Raw genomic sequence first — 20396 nt, forward strand, 5'->3', positions numbered from 1 at the left:
CATCAACATTTAGTAAGGTGATTGGCCTATATGAGGTGCACTCTGTTGGGTCTTTACCTTTCTTTGCGGGAACCCATTAGGTCCTGGGGATTTCCCAGATTGCAATGAGGAGATAGCAGCACCTATCTCCCCCTGCGATATAGGCTCATCTAACCTAATCTTATTATTATGGGTAAGTGTAGGGACCTCTAAATCATCTAGGAAATTTTCCATCGGCGTGCTGTCATTTGGGAGGTCAGAAGTGTAAAGTTGGGAGTAAAAATTCCTAAATGTGTTGTTGATTTTAGAGGGATCTGAGGTGATGTTATCATCATCCACCTGGATTTTTGTGAAGTGCTGTTTTACTTTAAATCCCTTCAGCTGCTAACATTTTACCAGATTTGTTGCCATGAACATAGAGCAGACTTTTGCTCTGCAATAGCTGGCATTCAATTGAATTTGTTGAGAGGAGATCAAATCTTGTTTGGAGTTCCACACGCTTTTCATATAGTTCAGGGTTCTTGATTTGAGCAAATCTTTGATCTACTTCAATTTGAATAGATAGAGCTATCTGTTCTTTCTGAGCTCACGTTTTCATATTTGCGCTAAAAGAAATAATTTGTCCCCGTAGGTAAGCTTTCAGAGCATCCCAAATGGTCAGGCTGGGGGTTTCAGATGATGCATTTGTATAAAAAGGTTATCTGCTCCTCCATAAATATCACAAAGTAATTATTGGACAGTAAAGTTGAGTTAAAGTGTCAATGTCTCTCTGCAACAGGGAGGTCAGGAAGGGTCATGGACTATAAATGGTCAATAAATAAATAGGCATCAAGGGGAGCTTTACATTTATAAAACTTCCCTTGGCAAAGCAAATCTGTTTGGCATAAAAGGTATTCAGACTACAATTCTGCTGCCATAATGCTGGACTGGACAAGGGGGAAAAAAATAGGAAGGGTCATGGACAATACCACTGGGGTGTGGTCAGATGTCACTATACTCTGATAGTCACAGGAGCGAGTAAATGGGATCAGTTGATTGTCAACAAGAAAATAGTCAATCCTAGGGTAGGTATGATGGGAATGAGAAAAGAATAAATACTCCCTCTTGTTTGGATGGAGATAAGAAGTCTAAGAAAGACTGAATAAATGATTCAGAATTACTCATTATACCAGGGTTGGAAGAAGACTGGTCAAGAACAGGATCAAGCCAACAATTAAAATCCCCACCAAGTATGAGAGAGTTTGAGCTCAGGTCAGGAAGAGAGGAAAAGAAACCTTTTAGAAAACCCACATCATCAACGTTTGGGGCATATACATTGGGAAACACTACCATAGTATTATACAGTTTCTCTGGATAATAACACAGTGACCATTTGTATCTGATATTATGTTATGGTGTTCAAAGGGAATATTGTGGTTGATAAGAATAGAGACCCCTCAGGCCTCAGCCTGAAAAGTAGAGTGAAAATGCTGCCCCGCCCACCATGACATTAGACGTGAATTATCAGAACCACGAATGTGTGTTTCCTGTAAAAAAGCTGTTCCAAATTACCTAAAGTGTGAAAAACCCTTCTCCTTTTAATAGGGTGATTTAAACTCTTGACATTCCAGCTCAAGAAATTTATAGGACTAGCCATTCTCCCTACCAGAGAAGACGGGTTGGTAAGCACAGGTGGTATCAATATTCCAAGTATCAGTCCCAAGATAACATAATAAACTCAAAAGAACACAGAAAGCATGTATGCGGCCAGGGCTGTTACAGGTTTCCAAAACAGTGTAGGTGCTGAAAAACCCACCCCAGAGATATAATAGGATACCTTGGATCAAACTCATTTTGACAGATGACCTCTGACCTCTTATCGATCAATCAAATTAATATGACAGGTGACCTTTGTTTGACATCCGTTTGCTGACATCTGGGGATATGACTTTTGACCTCTTATCGATCGATCAAGCTATTTTGACGTGTGACCTTTGTTTGACATAGATTAGCCATCTGTTGAAGAGGTCTTTGACATCTAAGGAAGGGGGTGTTTATTGCTAGGGTTAAGAATGATTACAGCTAAAGTCAGGAGGTTGTGAGAAACATATTAGTTGAATGTTTAAATAAGAGAAAGGGTTACGGTTAATAGAAAAGGTTAAGTTGTAGAAGCGGTCAACATTTTAACAGCTTCAAAGACCGGTCCCTGTAAGGTAAAGATGAGAAAATAATTAGATGTGTGGGGGGTCGCAAGAATGCAGCACTGCCAGGATTTGGGTGTGGGTGGGGGGTAACAGACATTTGGCTCTGACTGATCAACTCATACCATGAGACTCAACTGCAGGGGATCGCAAGAATGAATCATAAAGTGGCACTGGACAGTAGGAACAAATGGCCAGGGGTCATAAGAATGCAAAGTACAGTGTGGGAAAGAGACAACATTTTAAGTCTCGTATGAGTATGGCTCAGGGTGCCGGAAAGTCCTCCTTTTGCCAGGTGTTGCCAGCACTACAAGGATTTGGGTGGGGTGGGGGTGGTAACAGACATCTGGCTCTCTCTGGTTCATACCATGAGGGTGAACGTGTGAGGGGGGTCGCAAGAATGCACCATACTGTGACACTGAATGGAGGATGGGGTGTTTATAGCAAATAGAGGTAGGTTTAAATTACACAAAAAGGTTTCCCTCTTAGTTTGCACACATGTTGCATTTGGTATCAAGGGCATATATGATGTTCACTAGAATGCATCATGCTGTGCGGGAAACATCCTATGTCTTACTTCACAAGTAAACAGAATCAATACATCTGTTACTAACCGTAGGATGGATGTAGTTTTCAGTAGGTGTATGTTTATGGGATTTTTTTCGTCCACTTATTCATGATTAACATAGGTTCCCTTGTGTGATGTGGCTGGCTTTCTATTTGTTAGAGACTAGAACTGGTGATACGGGTCTGAGCCCTCCAGGCAGTGAAGAAAAGGGACAGCCTGACCATATCTATGAGACTGATAAGATGAACATGCTTCTGTACAGTTCATATTTAGAAAAACACAATCAATGTCACGATGAACCTGGGAGGGGGACACATCTTGTTGTGCTATTGCACATGGATGAAACATGTCCTCCTAGACTCTAATGTAGTTTCAAAGAATTGCATCTGTGATGTCCACAGCTGTTCTTATACAGTAGCCTATGTCCCCACAGTGGACTGCAACTGAATTACTTACCAAAGTACTTACCAAAGACATGTACTTACATGCTGAGCTACAGCAACAAGTCTTGTTTACTTACATCCACACCTTAACAGGTGCAGCCAATTAGATTAATAACATGCTGAAGCCACTGCACCACTCTTCAACTGCGACTGCAAATCCAGAGAAGCTAAATAATCTAAAAATGCAGTCAGAGATAATTCATCTTCAGCTTAGACTACTCTTATCTCGCTGGTTTTTACCTTTATCATAGAGGAAATAGTCCTTTTCTCGAATAGGTGTTGTTGACGTTACTTGCAGGGCTTGCTGGTGAGCTAAACTATCAGGCACGATTCCCCAATAATAACTTGGTTAAGACCTTAATACTACATCCTCAATCAGAATATTACATCCTACCAGAGTTTTCTTGTATCTTGTGATACCGCTTTACAACTCATGCTCTGGGCAACAGGTTTGCAAGTCCACTTGTTTTTAAAGAACAGCCTTGCTTGTTACGCCCAAGCACCAAAGGTGGTACAAAGGTTAACTGGATTTTTGAGTTTGTTTTCAACAATTTGGGTTGTTTGTTTCTGTTACTTTACCTGGCAACAGTGGCTCAAGTGGAGTTCAGTGCTGAATGATAAAGCTGCAGTACTCTGTAATCTGCTCATTACTCCCCTTTGGCATATTTGTCTTGAGATTGGGCATTATCTATGGCACAATATGAAAGAAATATGTGATGTGAGCATACATATTACTTCTTAAAACTCTATTGCATGGTCGAAGTATGTAATGAATTAAAATTACGGGCTGGAAACATGGAAACTGACAAGCATATCGTCCATTGCTTTAAGCCTGATAAAAAGGTTATTTCACTTCTTTCTGTTTAGCCTCAGATGACAGTGTGGGTTTATTAATCAAGAAAGTTTCCCAAGTATGATTAGGTTACTCAAACCACACATTTTCCTATTGTGGTAACAGAGGCTATCTAGTGCATCAATTCTAAAAATATATATATTTTACTTAAATCTGATGAAACAGTGATTGAAAGCAGTGTTAATAATAAAAGGCTCTTTCAAGATGCATGCTGCAGTTAGCTTTTATGATTTGTGTACAATGTCTGAAGTATCTACAGTATCGCAACACTTGGGTTAGCTTTGGTTAGTAGCTAAAGCAGAAAGTTCTCCAAATGGCTAAAAACGGTTGCTGCCTGGATTTGCAGCTGTTTTGCCTTGTTCTCTGTCCTGTTGAGGTCATTTGAAACTTTAATATGTAAATTCACAATCAGATCTATTAGTCTTTCCATGAGATACATTTTCTTTTTTAGCTGATGTCAAACCACACCATGAAAATATGATCTATTACTCAGGGATAATAGTTACATTTCTCTGCACAGAAATTAAATATATCACTGCAATTAAAATGTGCACCTCAAACATCTTAATGTTTCTGATATAAATGGATTAATTCAAATGAAACAGTGAAATTCTTTGAGAAACACAACATCAAGTATAATCATAAATGTCTCAAGTCTTTCAACATAAGACATAAAATGTTGTAACATCATTGAAAAGCTAAAGTAGCAAAAATATCATTTTGGTCATTTTCTACAGAGATCAAAATGGGGGATCAGTACTGTTCAAATAAAAACAAAATCCGAGCCACTTAAGTTTCCTTTCTTAATTTTAAGTGTTGCTGATTCTTCAACTCTGCAGCAAGAATAAAATGATTTAGCAATTATGTGATCCAGAATGTTTACGCTTTGAACCTAGAGAGACTGGAATAAGCTGCAAAATAAAACTCACAGAAAGACGTCGGCTCCTCTGAAGTCAAACTCTACTTTTAGTGTATTCTACCCACATTTTTTGATTACTAAAGTAGTGTTTGATGTTCTCAACAGCTCGGTGTGTGTTGTTTTGTGCTGTGGTTCCTTACATCAGAGATGGTTTACGGGACAGAAGTGTGAAAGATGCAGGAAGTCACTGATGAGGAAAAAACAAATGTTGGAAAGACACAAACCGAAGACAAATGAGAAGGACATGGAAGGAAGAGAAAGAAAAGTAAGCAATAAGAAAGAGAGAGAAATAATGGGGAACAATTTTGTTTTATGAGAGGAAGGACAATATTGAATAATGGCAAAGAAAGATACCATGCGTGTCTTATGGATGTAGCTGACTTTTGTTTCAGTTGCTGCTTCAGGAATTGCCAGACAACAAACTGTTGTAGCGGAGCATCATCAGGAAGAAAGTTCTTCAACAGATCGATTTAATGTTCCGGGTCCGGTGTTTGTTAGACATTTTAAATCAGGTAATCTTACTGACATTAAGACTGATTTAGTGAAAAATACCAGTACTCAAAAAGGATAATCCATCACTGAAGCCAATGTCTCCACCGATTGTCATGTTGGCGCTCAAACACGACTAAAAAAAAAAAAGCATCATAAACGTTTAAAAAAATAATAATTCTTGATTGTTTCTAGAATTTCAGTCTAACTTACTGAATACACCTGTAATTTCGGATTTTTTGCACAGAATCTATAAAAGAAATGTAACAAATACTTGATGGCTGTCATTTACTCTGCTGCACACACTTGCTGTCTTTCCCAAAGATAAAAGCTGGATTTTCAACTCAAACTCACCTCAACTCAAAGACAGTACTATTGTGCCATAGATAATGCCCAATCTCAAGACAAATATGCCAAAGGGGAGTAATGAGCAGATTACAGAGTACTGCAGCTTTATCATTCAGCACTGAACTCCACTTGAGCCACTGTTGCCAGGTAAAGTAACAGAAACAAACAACCCAAATTATTGAAAACAAACTCAAAAATCCAGTTAACCTTTGTACCACCTTTGGTGCTTGGGCGTAACAAGCAAGGCTGTTCTTTAAAAACAAGTGGACTTGCAAACCTGTTGCCCAGAGCATGAGTTGTAAAGCAGTATCACAAGATACAAGAAAACTCTGGTAGAATGTAATATTCTAATTGAGGATGTAGTATTAAGGTCTTAACCAAGTTATTATTGGGGAATTGTGCCTGATAGTTTAGCTCACCAGCAAGCCCTGCAAGTAACGTCAACAACACCTATTCGAGAAAAGGACTATTTCCTCTATGATAAAGGTAAAAACCAGCGAGATAAGAGTAGTCTAAGCTGAAGATGAATTATCTCTGACTGCATTTTTAGATTATTTAGCTTCTCTGGATTTGCAGTCGCAGTTGAAGAGTGGTGCAGTGGCTTCAGCATGTTATTAATCTAATTGGCTGCACCTGTTAAGGTGTGGATGTAAGTAAACAAGACTTGTTGCTGTAGCTCAGCATGTAAGTACATGTCTTTGGTAAATACTTTGGTAAGTAACTCAGTTGCAGTCCACTGTGGGGGCATAGGCTACTGTATAAGAACAGCTGTGGACATCACAGATGCAATTCTTTGAAACTACATTAGAGTCTAGGAGGACATGTTTCATCCATGTGCAATAGCACAACAAGATGTGTCCCCCTCCCAGGTTCATCGTGACATTGATTGTGTTTTTCTAAATATGAACTGTACAGAAGCATGTTCATCTTATCAGTCTCATAGATATGGTCAGGCTGTCCCTTTTCTTCACTGCCTGGAGGGCTCAGACCCGTATCAGCAGTTCTAGTCTCTAACAAATAGAAAGCCAGCCACATCACACAAGGGAACCTATGTTCATCATGAATAAGTGGACGAAAAAAATCCCATAAACATACAGCTACTGAAAACTAGTAGTGTCTTGGATGAAAGTCTAAATCTAACAAAGTTGTAGTGCTACTCCTAACATGACAAAGTTTACATTGTGTATGCAGAAAGTACAACAACTTGGTGTATCAATGATCTCGAAATGCCTGCTGTTTCTCCCTTGAATGGTGAGTCTGTGTAAGATACCGAGAGTGTACATGTCCTGATTCAGAACAGCAAGTAACAAGCTAAAAAGCAAACTCTATATCAGTCACAAAGGGAAACCCTCTCTTCACCACGTCAATTTGGCTGTTTTTTTTTTCCCTCTTACTCAAGCTGAAGTTTTACAAAGTCAGTTATGTGTTGAGTGAGTTTCATGACCTCTGGGTCCATGAAACCTGTAGGAAAAGCATTCCTTGCTTCCTTCCTGTAAAAGGTCCTTTCTACAGATATGTGGCTTCTGTCCGACAGCAGCGAAACACACCAAGAGATTAACTTGTGGCATGACATCCCTGCAAGAAGCTTGTAAAACCAGCAGAGTATGTCATGTGATGGATCCCAGAGCTCCCACACTAATTCAAAATCTCTCTATAACATACCAACTTGCCCTCTTAAAAATAGATGGAAAACACTTCACTTCTTCACATCCTGAATTATACGCAGCAGACCTTCCGCATTATCCATTAAACTTTATACTCAGTTTCTAGGGGGGTTGTGTGTTTTGAAAAAGTAACAAAAATCATTAATAAAAAGCTCCATAAACGTCTTACATATCTGCAGTTTATGTTCTTACGAGGACGTAAAATACAAACTATTACATGACACAATTGTTTTTTATTGTGTAGCACCACCCTCTGTGCTGCCAGCTCTGTCTGATTGAGGACTTTAGTTTGCAAGAGGAGGATGGAACGCGGATCCTTTAGCTACCAGACCCACTGGCTCTTGACTCATTAGTTTAACTAACATTTGTCCCTCAACATTATTGCTGCGTTTGCCTAGGCCTATTCTTCGTGGGTAAGTATCTCTTCAAAATGTAGACTTTTCTGTAATTTCAACCCATTTGCTCTTCACACCTAGTCTACATCCATCCTACGGTTAGTAACAGATGTATTGATTCTGTTTACTTGTGAAGTAAGACATAGGATGTTTCCCGCACAGCATGATGCATTCTAGTGAACTTCATATATGCCCTTGATACCAAATGCACCATGTGTGCAAACTAAGAGGGAAATCTTTTTGTGTAATTTAAACCTACCTCTATTTGCTATAAACACCCCATCCTCCGTTCAGTGTCACAGTATGGTGCATTCTTGCGACCCCCCTCACACGTTCACCCTCATGGTATGAACCAGAGAGAGCCAGATGTCTGTTACCACCCACACCCCACCCAAATCCTTGTAGTGCTGGCAACACCTGGCAAAAGGCGGACTTTCCGGCACCCTGAGCCATACTCATACGAGACTTAAAATGTTGTCTCTTTCCCACACTGTACTTTGCATTCTTATGACCCCTGGCCATTTGTTCCTACTGTCCAGTGCCACTTTATGATTCATTCTTGCGATCCCCTGCAGTTGAGTCTCATGGTATGAGTTGATCAGTCAGAGCCAAATGTCTGTTACCCCCCACCCACACCCAAATCCTGGCAGTGCTGCATTCTTGCGACCCCCCACACATCTAATTATTTTCTCATCTTTACCTTACAGGGACCGGTCTTTGAAGCTGTTAAAATGTTGACCGCTTCTACAACTTAACCTTTTCTATTAACCGTAACCCTTTCTCTTATTTAAACATTCAACTAATATATTTCTCACAACCTCCTGACTTTAGCTGTAATCATTCTTAACCCTAGCCATAAACACCCCCTTCCTTAGATGTCAAAGACCTCTTCAACAGATGGCTAATCTATGTCAAACAAAGGTCACACGTCAAAATAGCTTGATCGATCGATAAGAGGTCAAAAGTCATATCCCCAGATGTCAGCAAACGGATGTCAAACAAAGGTCACCTGTCATATTAATTTGATTGACTGATAAGAGGTCAGAGGTCACCTGTCAAAATGAGTTTGATCCAAGGTATCCTATTATATCTCTCACCCCCATCCCTCCTTCCCATAACAAGACAGCTGCCAAAGAACATAGCAGCAAGCTCTGGGTCTCATTTGTGGCCCCGAAGAAATTACAGAAGACTACACATAAATTGTTACTTAAAAAAAGAAAAAATACCAGTGAACTTTACAGTGTTATTCGAAGCACGATAGGATAGTCCGTTGAGTTTAAAGAAGAGTATTTCCTCATAACACTGTTTTATCAGACCATTTTTTGATAACTTTTTAACTGTAAAGTTTACAGTACTTGACAGCATCTAGAAAAAGCATCTAGAGAGGCTTATTTATAGTAGGTATCTATCAGAGGAGGCTGTAACCATTTGTAACTCATTTGTTGGATCTACTAACTGCCATAAACCCAGTGTTCTTCATAAGAGTATTAAATTTATTCTTGAGGTTCCCCAGTCTACCAGTTTGGAAGCCTCTCCAGTGAGAAATTTGCTCACTTCTTCGTCGATAAAGTCAAGTCCACTAGAACACTTATCCACCCTTTTTTATATGACCCTTCCCTCAATGTCTGCTGCTCTGCTATTTTTAATTTGTTTTGAGCCTGTATCTCTTTCATTTTTAATAGAGATTGATCATATAAAACTGTATCAAATCTATATATCTATATAGATGGCATACATATATATTTGAATTTCTAAAGAACATAATTTTGACTTTGGACGCTTGTTGCTAAGCAACAGGTTGTCGTAGAGACATCATTAATATATTCCATGACTCGCCCTACAATGGACTACAACATATTTGAATGTCATGAATCTGTGATTAAAATTTTTATTTTTTTTTTTTTTGTCGAGTCATCCCAATGCATTTCTATGAGGATTCAAAAAAAATTACATTTTTCTATTCTATTCTATGACACAGGTGAGGACAGACTCATCAACCAATTTTGCTGGCAGGCCTCAACATTTGTTTCACTCCTGTATGGTTGACTTCTGAAACCTTGGGTTTTAGTAGGCTACTTTTTGTCAATTTCTGTCGTGTTGCAGTTTCCTGTGGGAATGTTGCTGAGTAGTTTTACATTTATGTAGAGCCCCATCGGTAGTCATAGTGATGAGGGCAGGGCTTTTGGGTTTTTCTTGGGTTATACATCAACTATTCTTCACCGTGATAGACTCAGTTTTAATGTTTGTTTTGAATCTCTCTTTTTAAATTACACACAGGAACTGTTTAACTTACATATGAATTCACCTTTAACTTATATTTTAATAAAGATTTTAAACCCCTCAGGTCTCTAAGTGTCTCTATTAGTTTCCCTTTTAAGGTAAGTAATAAAATACACAACACCAGGTTTTACAAAAAAAGTTCTCAATTATTTACTCAATAATGAAATTAAGGCAATCGATCTATCTATATCTATCAATAGATATATGATGTTTTGTGTTTTGTTTTTTGTCATGTCTTGTTTACAGGTTTTAGGTTTATTTTTACTCAATAGTTTTTTTGCTATGTTTTCCCTTTAAAACCACATTTTTAATTCCACATTAGGTTAATTCAAGTCACCTGTCTTCGTTTTCACAGCTGCACTTCATCCCCAATCACCTCCCCACAGTATTTTACTTTTAGTTACCTGGTTCCCTCATTTCCTTGCAAAATCACACAACCTCCATCCACCGGTTGTGACATTAGATAGATAGATAGATAGATAGATAGATAGATAGATAGATAGATAGATAGATAGATAGATAGATAGATAGATAGATAGATAGATAGATAGATAGATAGATAGATAGATAGATAGATAGATAGATAGATAGATAGATAGATAGATAGATAGATAGATAGATAGATAGATAGATCGATCGATCTCCACCTTTGTTTTTAGCTACTGCTTCTTATGACTCTGTCAGCCACTACTGTCTGAAAGTCGGGCCACAAGTTGCAGCCCAGGTTCGTGCTGCTATGTCTCAGTAAAACACAAGTAGGACTTTTTTTATATTTATGCTGTGTCCTCATGACCACTTCAAGCTTGTTCAGTTTATTTGCTCACAATCTCATATTCTCCAGTAAGATCAAGGGAGGACTTGGTTTAAAATTTCCTCCATCTCTGTCCCTATCTTGCTCCTGGTCGATACCAATGTGGATTCAATTACCAACTTGGCTGGGATTTGGTGTTGAATTTTGGGTATTATTTGGCATTTTCAAAGCTCAATCAGCAGCTTGTGTTTGTAAACAAGTTCACCACTGGAATGGTTACTCATCATAAAAGATGTAGAAAAGTGTCTTAAGTACAAAAATGTTTTTTGAAATAACAGCAGCACTTGTTGCTCTGGAAGAAGAGCAGGCATCTGCCAGGGTTGTACCACATGTCCTTGGGCAAGACGCAGAACACCAAGTTCCCATCCAATGCATCGGTGTGTGAATTTGTGTGATAGAGAATTTGCAGAAAAAGAAGCCCTAGAAACAGGCGCATTTATATTTCAGTTTAATCTAGGTATTGTAGTAACTGTATGTATTGCATGCATGCCCTTTATGTACCCTCACAACCACAGAACTATCAATCCTTGCGATTAAAATGAAAATGTGCAACGTGTCACGCTTTGCAGATGGCTATTGACAAATGGCCCACAAAATGTTCATAAATTGAAGAAAGTTGACACAAGAGAGCTGTAGAAATATGAAGACAGCTGAGTGGGCAAATCTGGAAGCATGCACACTCAGTAGAGTGGGCAAACCTAAAAGGATGGAAGGACGCAAACTCAGTAGATTGCACACTTACCTGGAATGAGTTCATGTTTATAAAAAATACTGTAAGGATGGAAAAATACACAGCTATTTTCTGGTATTAGATCACAATGGTGTATTGGACAAAGATAAAAGAATTAAATGAAATGATACAGAGACAGAGACAGACAATTTCACTTCAAGAAAAAGAACACTGTAACAATCAACATGCTGTATGATAGTGTGTGTGAATGGGCCATTGTTATTTGCAGTGTAAATGCGCTTTGAGTGGTCAGCTATACTAGATAAGCGCTGTGTAAGTACAGTCCATTTACCATCTACCATAACTTAAATGAAATACTTAGTGGAGCCTCCCCTTAGATGAGCATTTAGAATGTTGTTTTACTCTGACTCAGATCTGTAAGTGGTCTATGATGACATAATGTCACTGGTTCTTTTTTTTTTGGATTACCACTGACTTAACTGCATCATAGATTTAACAGCATTAAGAGCAGCTTAAAAAATGTAAATATATGTAGTAAAAGTTAAACTATTCACTTCATAACCAACCTGAATTTTGTGCTCCTCCACTTTCATCAAATGTTTCCATCTAGAATGACACATGAGGTATTTCAGATTAATAATTTGAAAAAAGGAAGCAGTTACAGCGGGGATGAATATTATATGATACACAAATTATAACTTTGAATTTATTACCTGGCTCTATTTAACATTCTAATGCAGTTGAATACAAAAGTTCAGCAATAAACCATGTTATACTTGATACAATGTTGGTTATTGTTGGTAAAGAGATTTGATGATTTATCAAATCCTTTAAGGTTTGTAGTAAGTGACTTTAAATTGAATTGCATTATATTAAAATGAGTATTCTGTGTTCTGTGGCTCTCTTGACATCCTTGTCTTCTATATAATGTAGATATATAAAACCAATATGTCATATGAGGTATTATGCTTTTAGAGCATGCATAGTTCTTATGAAAGCTGTTTGATGCTTTCATATCAGAGGTAAAACTGATAAAGTGAATAGAACTCAAAACAATACTTTAAAACTAAGATTTTAGTTTAGTTTTGCATTCTAATGACTGCTTATGATCCCTGTACCTTTCAACAGAAAACCTCTTGTTTTGAGTTGCCTAAAAAGTTAAAACTTGAACAGATAAAGCTTGATACTAAGGTGTTAACTAAATACATAGAATATGGCATAAACAAATAAATTTTCATATTTTGCTAAAATCCAGACAAAATCAAGAAAGCTTATTTTTTCGTGTGATCATACAACTAACAGATAGTCTGTGATAATTTGAAACTGGCCCTGAAATCTTGATTAGTGCAATTTTTTTTTTAAATGGCGATATTCATTTATTTCTACTCAAGTAAACTCTCTTACCTGTTCAATTTCAAATGATTCCTTGACCTTGCTTGGACTCTTGTTCCTTTGTAAAAAAATGTTGGCTGCCAAGGGATAACCTTTCATCAGGTGTATATGTCTGAGTGCTTCTGACTTTGGTTCAACTTTCTTTAAGGGCACTTTCTCTCTAAAGCTGGATGTGAACTGCTGTGACTCAGTGGAAACACAGTCAGGAGAACTTGCAGTAGGTATTCTTGTGTTGTGGCTATTATGGTTTTGGATTTGGCCAAGTGACTTTTTTGATGCTCGCTTGTACAGCATGCCAATGTGCCTCCTCCTCTCCTGGGCATCAAGTGGTCCAGTGGTTCCCACTGGTGTTCTGAAAAGGGAAGAAGAAGATCCCACCAAACGGGAGAATTTCGTAGTTACCAGCTGGAGAACCTCAAGCTGCCTAAAACGATCTGGATGAGAGAGGAAAAGAGAAAAGAAAAAAGACAATTCTGACAACAGCTACAAAAAAACATGAGAGGAACATTTGTTTTTGGTCATTAAGCAAGTAACTTGCAAGTTTTTTTTTAACAGAAATATTCTCATAAATCACTAATTCTGATATTTGCAACTTCTAACTGACATATGCATTCAAATATCTGAAAACTGTAAGTAAGATCCTTTGATCTGAACATTCCTGGTGTGCAACGTTACTTGTAATTACACAACCTTTAGCTCACCTGATAATGTCAGCACCACAGCAGCTGGCAGATGTCAACAGTAAAGCAACACTTTACTGCACAGCAAAAATACACAGAAAGTCCTTGTGTTACTACAAGTTCTTTAAACGTGTTGGGGATCTGCCCAACTGAAGTCAGGAGCAAACTGGATTTTACTCTGCAAGTCCTTTGCTTCCTTTCCAGGTAGCCACTCCTCCTGATTCACTCAGTAAAACCCATTCAGACAGCTTGCTCGTCCTCTTTCCTGCTAGACCTCTGAGGACAGAGGTTTCCCTGCCCTTCTCCTGCAGCCCTTTAAAGGTGCATTATATTGACTTGTCTTTCCCAAGGTTTCATGGTGTTAACATTTCGAAAGCATGGGCGGATCTACCGGGGTGGCATAGGGTGCCAAATGCCACCCTAAACGAAAGCCTTGCCACCCCTAGTGCCACCCCAGTTGGCAGCAACGAATTAAATGGCCATGGCCAATTTCACATCTCCAATGTCCGACTATTGTGAATGCAGCACGCGATGACACCAGTGCCGATGATACAGTGCGGCAAGAGATTGCTTTGTTTGGAAAACTGAATGGCGCGAAGCGAGAGAGCCGAGAGTCGCGAGGAAAGGAAACACGGGACCAAAGAGGTAAAACTGATTAACTATCTATCAAGAAATTTAATTATAATGAAAGCACAGTGCTAGTATAGTTGCGATTCTGATTTTGAGATGATAAAAAACAGGTTGAAAGACATTATTTCGCTAACAATACATAATGTTAGCTAGGTGACCTAGCCTAGTTCTGACATTAGATATAATGAGAGATATAATACAAGGCCAAGGCGACTAGGGACATGCGGAGGTGTGGGAACACCACAGTAATGAAGATATGGAGGGAGGAGAGCATCATCAAGATGAAGAAGGAGAAAGCGAGACACAATATGTCATGCAGTGAAAGGGAAAGGAGAGTGCCCGAGCCATCACCAACGATCTCCAGTCGAGCTGGTCCACATGGTATGGAAATTGGTGCTGCATAGTATTCTAAGTTACATTTTGCTATAAGGTGTATTTAAGAGACATTGCTTAGACTTCTTTAGATAAATATGAATATTCATGTTTGCTTAAATATAAAACTTGAAAGTGTGATGAGATGGGGACAGAGTTTTAATATTTTGTGTACAATGTATTTTAGATCTATTGCTCAGGTTAAATTCCAAAATTAAACAAATTAAGCTAAAAAATACTCTTCCTGGCTAAAATGTTAGTGTGTGTTAACACAGTCAGATGGTTATAACTAATCAATGACAGTTCCAAATTGATTATATTTTTACTAGTTGTATTTTATAATTAGTTCAGATGTAATGCAGTTTAAATCTTTCCTCCCCTCCATCTTCTAGACATATCCAAGACTATATATGAGGTGCGAGTGCAGCCAATGTGGGAGAGTTTCCCTAAGACCCTCCAGGGAGGAGCCAGGAGAAGATGATGAAATGATGACCTCAACAGAATCTGAAAATTTCTGTATTTATATGTTTGTCATGGCAACTGAGACAATCTGATATCAACTTTAATAAAACCTAAAATGTGTGGGGAAAAAAGTTTAAAATGCGACAATGGTGTAAATCCTGCTGAACATGAAGCGGTATTGTCTCTTTTGTATATACATTATAAAACTGTCCAGAAACAAACTAAGTTTGTCTGTATGAGTTTGTAAATGGCGCCCGTACCCTTGTGTAGTGTGTACATACTATAAATAATATATATATATATGCCATATGTTGCCACCCCTCAAAAATTCCTGCCCCCTCTTGCCACCCCATACATATTTTTCTAGATCCGCCCCTGTTCGAAAGTAAGGTTAATTTGACATGAGTTTATGTTGGTTGTGATCTTGCATACAAACTTAACCATCCTCCTTTGATTAACCTGGCACCTTAGCATAAGTCACACTCTAACCTTTGAAGTCTTTGCTAATCAGAACTGGACACCCAGACAGGGTATTTGAACGTCCCACCATGCATGGTATTTCTGTTATGTATCATTTTGCTGTTCGCTTTCAGATGCTTGTAAACATGCATACACATACAAAAGAAACAAGAAATCTCCAAGTAACAGATAGCCCAGACTGACATGTAGACACCAACATATGTTGAGACTGATACTGAGTTTTAGTTATGGTGACAAGAATATCATGAGAAAATGGTAAATGGACTTGTACTTGTATAGCGCTTTTCTAGTCTAACTGACCACTCAAAGCGCTTCACTACATGCCGCATTCACCCCACTCACACACACTCATACGGCGTCTTAAGATATACATAACTACGTGCTTTCTAATCATTCACACATTCATATCCCCAATGATACACTGGGGGGGGCAACGTGGGGTTCAGTGTCTTGCCCAAGGACGCTTCGACATGTATCCTGGGGAAGCCAGAGTCGAACCACCGACCTTCCGATTGGTGGGCGACTGCTCTTCCTCCTGAGCTACAGCCGCCGTTTTGCTGTTTTCAATGTCATCACTGCAAAAAATGCAGTATAAAAAAATGCCTATATGATTTCTTTATTATTCATCTATAAATGTTTTTGTCTGACCACTCAAAGACTGGTCCTGCTTCATGGTCCAGTGGTTGGGGAACCCTTGGTTTACACTACAAAAACTTTAATAAAATAAAATGGAAAAAATTAGTAGCCAAAAAGGAAATGATTTAAGCTTTATTACCTAAGTATAATTGATTGTTACTTAGTGTGTTGCACTCCTTGAAATTCTATCTAAATAAAAAAGTAATTCTAATTTTATTCCACAAGCAAACTACATTTTTTTCAGCTCCAAACCTTTCCCAACAACCAAAAGCAGGCTGTTATGGTTTGCAAAAGCATTAAGATGAACATGTTGTTTAACAGTGAATGAGCAGATGTCAAATCGTGATACCTCCCCATCTTCTTTGTTACGGCCCTTGGCCTTGAAGGAAATGGTACAGCTTCCCTACATGCAGATTTGAGTATGGCAACACACATTGAGGACTGGCTGTTTGGAACCTTTGGTCAGCCTCCTTCCTGTGAAAAATCTATGTCACCAGCTTTGGGCCACTGGACCAATCATGACAGCTTATCTGACACCTGCTTCTTCAAAAGGCTTTGAAGAGGACTCATTCAGGGAAGATTGGGACTGAGTGTTCAGCTTGCCCCCCTTTGTTCCTCCTGAGATTTTTGAATGTTGTGATTTTGTGAGTCTTTGGCTACGTTCAGACTGCCGTTACAAGTGACCGGAATCCAATTTTTTCACTCATATGTGACCCATATCCGATTTGCTTTTGGCAGTGTGAACAGCACAAGTCACATTGAATGACATTTTCGAATCAGAATCAGGCTACTTTTAAATGTGATACTGAATGGGATACATATCTGATTTTTCTAAAATGCGACTGCAGTCTGAACAGCCAGGTTGCATTTACTGCGACTTTGACGTCATTCTGACCCGCGTTGCACTGTCTCCCTGGGGTATTAGGACCTGGTGCACAGCTTTGCAGAAGTCATGCACAATAGCGCAAACGGAGGACTTTGCCATGCCAAACAGGTTGACCAAGGTGCGGTAACCCGCCCCCGTTGCTACCCAATATAGCCCCACTCCCATTCGCTTTCTTAAGGAGATGGATCTCCTGCACAATGTGTCTCTTGAAAGTCTTGGGAAGAGGCGCTGACAAATGTGATGAAGTCTTTTCATTACTTATATTATTATTAGTGTTGCTCTGCTCGGACTCATGGGAGATGTGCTTATTTCCTGCCATTTCAATAGCGATAGTGGCGCGACAGAGAAATTTATATAATATAGATGTTTATTTTTTTTCAGAGTGAGAAATACCATGTGGGGCATATGAGCATGAGAACTTCTTGAAATGCATGTGTCTGGTGAGACTTGAGAGCCCTGATATTTAGCATTTAGCCATACAGTCCTGCAGTACCGGTTGCTGTTGCTATGGTCGCTTCTGTAAACACCATAGTGGCTGGTGTCACGATTTACGTTCTGTTTCATGTCTTGTCTCGTCATTTCCTGTTTTATTTTGAAATATTAACTTCCCTCTCGTCTCAGGTATCTTGCCCTTCCTCCCGTGTCAAGCATCTGATTGTCTTCCCTGATTGAAAGTGTTTCGACCTGTTCCCCTTGGTCCCTCGTGTTCAAATAGTCTGTGTCTCCCTTGTCTTGTGTCAGTATGTTGTCTCTTTCCATGAGCCTCATGACTAGCCTCTTGATCCATAGTTTTCATAGATTTCACAGCCATAGATTCCTCGAGCTTGCAGTGAACGATCCCCCTGCAGAGCTATCTTGTTTGTAATTTATTCCTAGCCATAGTTTATTTATTTATCACGATAAGTTTCACAGGCTCGTTTAGTTCCTCCGTTTTTGGAGTGTTTTCTGTTGTAACCTTTCATAGTCATCTCCTTTAGTGGCGCTTTTGCGTTCGTTTAAGGTTAATGTTCATAGTTCCTCCTCTAGTGGAGCGTTTTCTGTTTTTGTTCTTGCTAGATCTGTCATGCTGCCGTTAAAGGAGTGCTTTAAGTTTATAGTTAAAGTTTCATAGTGCCTCGGTTTTTTAAAGAGCATCCTTTGTTAAATCTGCCTCATTAGGAGAGCGTGTCTTTGTTTTGTTATATTCAAAGAGCCCTTTGTTTTCCTCCCAGAGTGGAGCGGTTTATGTGTGATAACTTTCATAGCAGCAATCTCCTCAGCCATAGTTATTGTGGAGAGCGCTCAAGGAGTTTCACAGAGATCCTCATCCTGACTTGCCTTGCCTTGCCTTGCTGAGCTCTGTTTATTTAATAAACATCTCTCTGCATCTGAACCAACCCTGCATTTGTGTCCTGGTTCCTGAAGGCCCTGACAGCTGGTCTATGGGCGTGATGTTATCAAAGATAAACTGCACATGCCGGTCACTTCAGCAGCGTGAGCTGTTCACACAGCAATCCGTAGACAGGACACATTTAAGAGGTAATGTCAGAAATCGGCAGAACACAGGCGCAGGGTTTTCAGAATAAGTTAGTTTATTTATTAAACCACTTATGAGTCTCCAGGTCAGAGAAATCAATGGGCTATGAAAAGGCTCACTAAATAACCCTGCCCGTAGGCCAGTCCATACGTAGGTTATGTTTAACCAGATTCCTTGGCAAGGGGCTCAGGGTCGTAGAGCTGAGACAGGGTGTCTGGTTCAATGTTCGAGGACCCTGGCCTGTAAGATAGCGTGAAACAGAAATTGTTAAAGAACAAGGTCCACCTGGCCTGGCAAGAATTTAGCCTTTTAGCATGCCCAATATACTCAAGATTCTTGTGGTCTGTCCACACAATAAATGGGTGCAGGGCCCCCTCCAGCCAATGTCTCCATTCCTTTAATGCGACCTTCACAGCCAAAAGTTCCTGGTTCCCGTCCTCTGACCGTTGAGACAGAACTACCCAATCCCGTCGTTGGATGCATGCACCTCCACCACGAATTGTCGCTGGGGGTCTGGAAGAGTCAGAATGGGTGCGGTGGTGAATTGGCACTTGAGCTCGTTGAATGCCCTCTCCGCCTTCGGAGACCAGAAGAACCGAACCCGAGGAGAGGTAAGCGGATGGAGAAGATCCGCTATGGAGCTGAAACCCCGGATAAAGCAGCTGTAGAGGTTGGCAAATTCCAGGAATTGCTGTACCTTTCTGCGATTGTCTGGGGTTGGCTATTCGGCCACAGCGCTGACCTTGGCCAGGTCCATCTCGACCCTTCCAGGGGCCACAATGCCAGGAAGGAGATGGTGTTAACATGAAATTCACTTTTTTCAGCTTTGACATACAGGTGACTATCAAGTATTCTTTGCAAAGCTTGATTAACATGACGGTTTTAAGAAACAATGTCAGGTGAGTAAATCAGAATATCATCTAGATATACATAAACAAACTGGTCAAGAAAATCTCTTAAAACATCATTGATCATAGCTTGGAATACTTCTGGAGCATTTGTAAGTCCAAAGGCCATGACTAGGTATTCGTAATGTCCGCTAGGGGTGTTGAACCCGGTCTTCCACTCGTCCCCCTCCCTGATGTGAACTAAGTGGTGAGTGTTGCATAGATCCAGCTTGGTGAATACTTTTGCCTGCTGGAGCTGGTCAAACACAGAGGACATGAGGAGAAGCGGGTAACAGTTCTTGACTGTGATATCATTGAGTGGGCTATAGTCAATACAAGATCTCAAGGAACCATCGTTTTTATATACAAAAACCAGTGACGATGATGGGCGGAAGAGGCCGGCCGTCAGTGAAGCCTCAATATAATCCGTCATGGCCTGGCGTCCAGAATACAGCCGACCCTTGGGGATTGTGGAGCCTGGAAGGAGGTCGAACTGCAATCATATGGAGGGTGCGGAGGAAGGGACGTGGCCATAACTTTATTAAAGACCTCTTTGAGGTGGTGATAGCAGGAAGGAACGATGGTAAGGTATGGGTACTGGCAGTCTGTGATGGGATGAGCAGAAACTGTGTTAAACATGGAAACAGGAGGTGTATGTGCTTTCTCCTTTAAACACTTCCCGTCACACTCTCTGCCCCACTCAACAACCCTGCCCATAGGCCAGTCCATACGTAGGTTATGTTTAACTAACCATGGGTGTCCCAGTACCAAGGTGTCCCAGTACCAAGGTGCGTGTGGTGAAGCGGTACAAGAAGAAAGTTATATGTTCCGTGTG

General features: G+C 39.8%; 1 protein-coding gene across 1 annotated transcript in view; it reads right to left on the minus strand.

Annotated features, from left to right (window-relative positions):
* Positions 1 to 20396, minus strand: part of itprid1 (ITPR interacting domain containing 1) — a 69813-nt gene that overhangs the window by 25166 nt on the left and 24251 nt on the right. Inside the window, exons 6-7 of the mRNA XM_072378301.1 lie at positions 13025 to 13446; positions 12187 to 12226 (exon numbers count right to left, since the gene is read on the minus strand). Coding sequence (XP_072234402.1) covers positions 12187 to 12226; positions 13025 to 13446 — 462 coding nt within the window. The remainder of the gene's footprint in view (positions 1 to 12186; positions 12227 to 13024; positions 13447 to 20396) is intronic.

The sequence above is a fragment of the Leuresthes tenuis genome, unplaced genomic scaffold (assembly GCF_036924035.1).
Source record: "Leuresthes tenuis unplaced genomic scaffold, fLeuTen1.0.hap1 SCAF_24, whole genome shotgun sequence".
Lineage (NCBI taxonomy): Eukaryota > Metazoa > Chordata > Actinopteri > Atheriniformes > Atherinopsidae > Leuresthes > Leuresthes tenuis.